General features: G+C 49.6%; 1 protein-coding gene across 3 annotated transcripts; it reads left to right on the forward strand.

Annotated features, from left to right (window-relative positions):
• Positions 1–874: 874 nt before the first annotated feature.
• LOC123094848 (60S ribosomal protein L10) lies at positions 875–2,343 on the forward strand. 3 transcript variants are annotated; one of them, XM_044516730.1, is made up of 4 exons: positions 875–991; positions 1,089–1,658; positions 1,789–1,870; positions 1,987–2,343. In XM_044516730.1, exons 2-4 carry the CDS (start codon positions 1,108–1,110, stop codon positions 2,065–2,067), a joined length of 714 nt encoding a protein of 237 aa, XP_044372665.1. In that variant the 5' UTR covers positions 875–991; positions 1,089–1,107; the 3' UTR covers positions 2,068–2,343. The 3 variants fall into 3 exon arrangements, with proteins under 3 accessions (XP_044372665.1, XP_044372666.1, XP_044372664.1); XM_044516731.1 differs by having other exon boundaries at positions 891–991; positions 1,157–1,658; XM_044516729.1 differs by lacking the exon at positions 875–991 and having other exon boundaries at positions 1,000–1,658.
• The last annotated feature ends 4,515 nt before the right edge of the window (positions 2,344–6,858 follow it).

The following is a 6,858-nucleotide window of genomic DNA, read 5'->3' on the forward strand; positions in this document are numbered from 1 at the left end:
CCACAGCCACGTGGGAGGGGACAACCTCCACGGCACAAGTCGTAGCAGACCGGACGCAGACGCGGGAGCACGCCGGACCCCCTGCCCAGCCGGGCCCAGATCGGGCCCGTTAAGCTCCTGCAGCCGCGCTGCAGCCGACGCAGTGCAGAGCCGCCGGTCCCAACGGCCGCATCCCGCCAGCCCAGCCGGAGGAGACCCGCCGGAGGCCAGACCAGCCCGCCCTGACCCAGATCGGGCCAAAAGGGCCCAGATCTGGGCCTGCAGGGCTCCGCCGGCCAACCCCCGCCGCCAGCCGCCACCGCCGCCAAAGGGCCACGTCGCCGCTGAATCTGCGCCCGATGAACACCGGGGCACCGCCCGCCGAGGCGCACCGTCGCCGGAAGCCGCCGCCCGAGCCGGGGAACCGCGAGGGGGAGAGGAAGAGGGCCGCCACCGCCGGCCTCGCCATGGCGCCGCGCGGGCAACGCCCGGCCACGCCAGCCGGCGGCAGCGGCGGCGGGAGGGGTGGGAGGAGGGGGCTGGGCGGTGAGGGGAGGAAGGGCCGCCCCGGTCGCCCCGCTCGGGAGGGCGGCGCGGGGGGTACGGGGTGATCTCCTCTGGCCCCACAATTTAAAAACCCTCACGTCACCTTTCTGATCATGGGCTTCGGCTTCACTTGCTTACGAAGAATTCGGCTCGGCCCCTTTGGGGCGTTCAAACCCAAGCAAATGCTTCGATCGCTTTCGCAGCCCACGGCGTGTCAACCGCTCGCCCGCATGCTCTGGAAGAAGCGTCACGGCCTGCCTCAACCAAACGCAACCTCGGCCTTCCGGCCGCTCGTCGACACGCGTTGCGGAAAACCAGAACCTTCCGGCACCAGCCTCCTCTCCTCTATAAACCCACCACTTGGCTTCACCCGTCTCCTTCGAATCACACATCCTAGCCAAGCTCCGAAAGACTCCACAGCCTCCCTTTTGTCACCTCAGGTTGCAACTTTTCGCCATGGGAAGGAGTAAGCAGCCATCACCTTTCCTTTCCTCTAGCTAGCCGGATCCCCATCGTCTCCATGTTGCAGACATCACCTTTGACCTTTCTTTTCTTTCCTCTAGCTAGCTCGCCGGATCGATCATGCACGATGTTAGTAATATCTACTTGAACCAACGCCGTTGTTGTTCAGGGCCTGCTCGGTGCTACCGCCAGATCAAGAACAAGCCGTACCCCAAGTCGCGGTACTGCCGCGGGGTGCCGGACCCCAAGATCCGCATCTTCGACGTGGGGCAGAAGAAGCGGGGCGTGGACGAGTTCCCGCTGTGCGTGCACCTGGTGAGCTGGGAGAAGGAGAACGTGACGAGCGAGGCCCTGGAGGCGGCCCGGATCGCCTGCAACAAGTACATGGCCAAGCACGCCGGCAAGGACGCCTTCCACCTCCACGTGCGCGCGCACCCCTACCACGTCCTCCGCATCAACAAGATGCTCTCCTGCGCCGGCGCCGACCGGCTGCAGACCGGCATGCGCGGCGCCTTCGGCAAGCCCACCGGGATGTGCGCGCGGGTGCACATCGGCCAGGTGCTGCTCTCGGTGCGCTGCCGCGACGCGCACGCGGCCCACGCGCAGGAGGCGCTGCGCCGGGCCAAGTTCAAGTTCCCCGGACGCCAGAGGGTCATCGTCAGCGGCAAATGGTAGGCCATCTTAATCGGTCGGTCTTCCCTAGTTTGAATTGGACGGCCAGGATCGGGAGCTCTCTCCACCTGTGGCTGCCTTGTGGTTGCCGGGTAGATCTCAGCCGTACGAACCGTTTCCTTCTTGCAGGGGATTCACCAAGTTTAAGCGCGAAGAGTATCTCAAGCTCAAGAGCGAGGGCCGCATCGTCCCCGATGGTGTCAACGCCAAGGTAATCATCAGCACTTCACATACCCAGAGTTGATCAACTCCGTACGCCGAGAGGTCAGGTGTTTCCAGTATGATGATGATGAACAAATAGTTGAAGTGTTTCGTTTGTCTGTGCAGTTGCTGACTTGGCACGGGTCGCTCGAGGGACGCCCGCGAGGAAAAGGTGTCTTTCCACCCTCCGTCGCCGAATCGGCTTGAAGATTACAACCTCCCGTTACGTGTCAGCCTTCGTCGGGTCCGGCCTGAATATCGAGTCTACCATGCCATATGTTGTGACAGGAGCTGTCATACGCACGTCCAGCTAGCTTTATGTATGCGAGTAAACGGATATAAACATGTGGGGACTATACTTGCGATGGTAACAGTATGATGTCTAGTGTGTAGCTCGAGTTGGCAGCATGCTTTAGGAACCTGTTTCGTCGTTAAACACGTTGTGAGCTTGGTTTTATTCATAAATAAAGGTGATTTGCATCAGTGCAGTTATAAGACCATCGGGCACACGGTTAAAACCCTCTTTCGCAAACGCAAACTAATCGTATGTAATGCCCGAACCTATCACACACGTGATTCCTGATGTAAGCGTTTGCGATACAAACAACATTCCACATATGTTTGGTCTCTGGAGATCGTGTGGGATGATAGGTCTATCTCACGCGCAATACCGACGCAACGTTTGCGATGTGCCCAACAACAAGGACGGCCAGACAGCATGTGCGATAAAAGGCCTATCACAAACACTATGCTTTTCTCCCATTTCCGTTGCGGCGCACAGCACGCATGTTCCGAAATAGGGTTTCCCCCCGCTTTGTATTACAAAGCAACCGTCACCGATACAGCGAACGATACCATGATGGGGTAGACAGCACAATCATGTCCAAAAGAAAAAAGAGAAAATAAGAGAAAGAAATGCGAGCAACACCGGCTCAACGAAAGCTGTAGCATCCCGCAACCGCTGCGCCCACCGGAGAATGCCGTCGCACTCCAATGCCCTCGAATCGCCGAGTACCAAGCAGCACCTTCAAGAAGGACCGCGATGACGACGACGTTGCTGCCCGGACAGGACAACAAGATGTGAGATGCACAACACGCACGTTTAATAACTGCAAAATGTGTGTGGTGCTATTCATGTCGCACATGTTTTTTCATTAGCTAAACATATACGATAAGGGTTCCTATCTCACACACTCTTCAATAGTGCGCAGTTTTAGATGTATCTATCGTCACACAAGTTTCGAGACAACAAGATGTGTGCGCCATAGAGGTCCGTCACACAAGTTTGCCTCTTTGAAACGTCTGAGTTATTGAGGTTCATCGCACATGTTTGCCTCTTTGAAACGTCTGAGTTATTGAGGTTCATCGCCTCTTTGACGGAACCCGTGTGCTTTTGGGGTTCATCCCACATGTTTTGCTCTATGAAACCACCGTCGTTACCTATGGAGCTGTTTTTTTGCCATAATTTAATTCCTGCAATTGAAAATTCTCTAGAATTTGAATTTGAAAGTAGACAATCACATATTTCATTCCATCATACACACTCAGCTTATATAGGTTCAACCACCATTACATAATTCAAATGCATATGTTCAAGCACTATAGAAGCACCAAATTAAAACAAGAACCACAATAGCATTAAAAGGCCGTAAAGAGAGAGACAAAAGGCATTCTGGTTGTCGGTGTAGGTGAAGAAGCGAAATGTCCATATTGCGCCCTTCACAATTAGATATGCTTGTGACTTTTGTTAAATATTTTGGGTCGGGATTAATATCCATAAATCCCTAGGATATATTAAAACCCTAAAAATTGAAATTGGTAATTAAATGGAACCCTAAATATTAGGGAATAAATTGATATTCCAAAAATAGGGTGAAAATTTAAATAATTGATTTGGGCATAAAGGTATTTCATCAGGTCCAAAATATTATTTTGAACCTTTGGTAAAATTTCCAAAAAGATTAGACTGAATATGATTTTTGAATCAATTCAGATGCAAAAAAAGGGAATAATTCAGTTAAAGCTTATTTTATTTTGGCGGGAAATCATTTTCCTAAAAAGCCCTAAATACTAGACAAAGCATAAAATTTTCTACGGGATAACCGTGCGCGACAACGAACGAAAATGCACACATTTTGGCAAAACTAATCGTATGTGATGCCCGAACCTATCGCACACGTGATTCCTGATGTAAGCGTTTGCGATACAAACAACATCCCACATATGTTTGGTCTCTGGAGATCGTGTGGGATGATAGGTCTATCTCACGCGCAATACCGACGCAATGTTTGCGATGTTCCCGACAACAAGGACGGTCAGACAGTTTGTGCGATAAAAGGCCTATCACAAACACTATGCTTTTCCCCTGTTTGCGATGCGGCGCACATCACACACATTTAATAACTGCAAAATGTGTGTGGTGCTATTCATGCCGCACATGTTTTTTTCATTAGCTAAACATATGCGATAAGGGTTCCTATCTCCCACACTCTTCAATAGTGCGCAGTTTTAGATGTATCTATCGTCACACATGTTTCGAGACAACAAGATGTGTGTGCCATAGAGGTTCATCGCACACGTTTGCCTCTTTGGAACGTCTGAGTTATTGAGGTTCATCGCACATGTTTGCCTCTTTGACGGAACCCGTGTGCTTTCGGGGTTCATCCCACATGTTTTGCTCTATGAAACCACCGTCATTACCTACGCAGCTGTTTTTTTTTGCCATGATTTAATTCCTGCAATTGAAAATTCTCTAGAATTTGGATTTGAAAGTAGACAATCACATATTTCATTCCATCATACACACTCAGTTTATATAGATTCAACCACCATTACATAATTCAAATGCATATGTTCAAGCACTATAGAAGCACCAAATTAAAACAAGAACCACAATAGCATTAAAAGGCCGTAAAGAGAGAGACAAAAGGTATTCTGGTTGTTGGTGTAGGTGAAGAAGCGAAATTTCCATATTGCGCCCTTCACGATTAGATATGCTTGTGACTTTTGTTAAATATTTTGGGTCGCGATTAATATCCATAAATCCCTAGGATATATTAAAACCCTAAAAACTGAAATTGGTAATTAAATGGAACCCTAAATATTAGGGAATAAATTGATATTCCAAAAATAGGGTGAAAATTTAAATAATTGATTTGGGCATAAAGGTATTTCATCAGGTCCAAAATATTATTTTGAACCTTTGGTAAAATTTCCAGAAAGATTGGAGTGAATATGATTTTTGAATCAATTCAGATGCAGAAAGGGGAATAATTCAATTAAAGCTTATTTTATTTTGGCGGGAAATCATTTTCCTAAAAAGCCCTAAATACTAGACAAAGCATAAAATTTTCGGAAAGGATTTGAGGCACATTTGGAATTCAAAACAGAAATGAAAAGAGAAGAACAAAAAAGAAAAGGAAAAGTCCTAGCCTAACCTAGTTACAGCACGACCTAACTCACCTAGCCTACACGCATGCCGCACAGCGATCAACCCAACCCGCCAAGGACGACCGGTATGCATGCGTTATAACATGGCTGTTGGATCTCCATCCAACGACCAACAGCACACCCACAACCCTCTCCCCCCTCTCTCTCTCTCCATGTCACTAACCGTGGGATCCACTTGTTGGCTTCGTCTTTGTCAATCTCCAACCGACGATGACACCCACGATTCCAAGCACCCACGACACCCACTTCGCTATTGGGGAACGTAGCATGCAATTTCAAAAAAAAAATCCTACGCTCACACAAGATCTATCTAGGAGATGCATAGGAACGAGAGGGGGCGAGTGTGTCCACGTACCCTCATAGACCGAAAGCGGAAGCGTTTGTTAACGCAGTTGATATAGTCGAACTTCCTCTCGTTCTTAGCGATCAAGCACCGAATGTACGACACCTCCGAGTTCTGCACACGTTCAGCTCGATGAGGTCCCTCGAACTCTTGATCCAGCAAAGTGTCGAGAGAGAGTTCTGTCAGCACGACGGCATGGTGACGGTGATGGTGAAGTGATCCATGCAGGGCTTCACCTAAGCACTGCGTGAATGACCGGTGTGTACACTATGAAGGGGAGCACCGCACACGGCTAGGAATAGTTGATGTGTGTTATAAGTGCCCCCTCCCCACATATATAAAGGAGGGAGGGGGAGGGAGCCAGCATTAGGCGCGCCCCAAGTAGGAGGAGTCCTACTTGGGCTCCTAGTAGGATTCTGCCCCCCTTTCCTTTTATAGGAAGGGGGAAGAAGGGAAGATAGGGGGAAGGAGGGAAAGAGGGGGGTGCCGGCCCCTCCTCCAACTCCAATTCGGTCTCCTTCCTTGGGGGTGGGGGGCGCCACCCCTCTGTGGGCTGGTGTGCTCCCTCCTCAGGCCCATATGGCCCATATCTTCCCCCGGGTGGTTCCGGTAACACCCCCCGGTACTCTGATATGTACCCGATACATTCTGGAACACTTCCGGTGTCCGAATACTATCATCCAATATATCAATCTTTACCTCTTGACCATTTTGAGACTCCTCGTCATGTCCGTGATCTCATCCGGGACTCCGAAAAACATTCGGTACCAAATCAAATAACTCATATAATACAAATCATCATCAAACGTTAAGCGTGCGGACCCTGCGAGTTCGAGAACTATGTAGACATGACCAAGACTCCTCTCCGGTCAATAACCAATAGCGGAACCTGGATGCTCATATTGGCTCCCACATATTCTACGAAGATCTTTATCGGTCGAACCATTATGACAAAATACATTATTTCCTTTGTCATCGGTATGTTAGTTACCCGATATTCAATCATCGGTATCTCCATACCTAGTTCAATCTCGTTACCGCAAGTATCTTTACTCGTTCTGTAATGCATAATCCCACAACTAACTCATTAGTCACATTGCTTGCAAGGCTTATTATGATGTGCATTATCGAGAGGATCCAGAGATACCTCTCCGATACTCGGAGTGACAAATCCTAATCTTGATCTATGCCAACCCAACAAACAC

The sequence above is a fragment of the Triticum aestivum genome, chromosome 4B (assembly GCF_018294505.1).
Source record: "Triticum aestivum cultivar Chinese Spring chromosome 4B, IWGSC CS RefSeq v2.1, whole genome shotgun sequence".
In the NCBI taxonomy this organism is placed as follows: Eukaryota; Viridiplantae; Streptophyta; class Magnoliopsida; order Poales; family Poaceae; genus Triticum; species Triticum aestivum.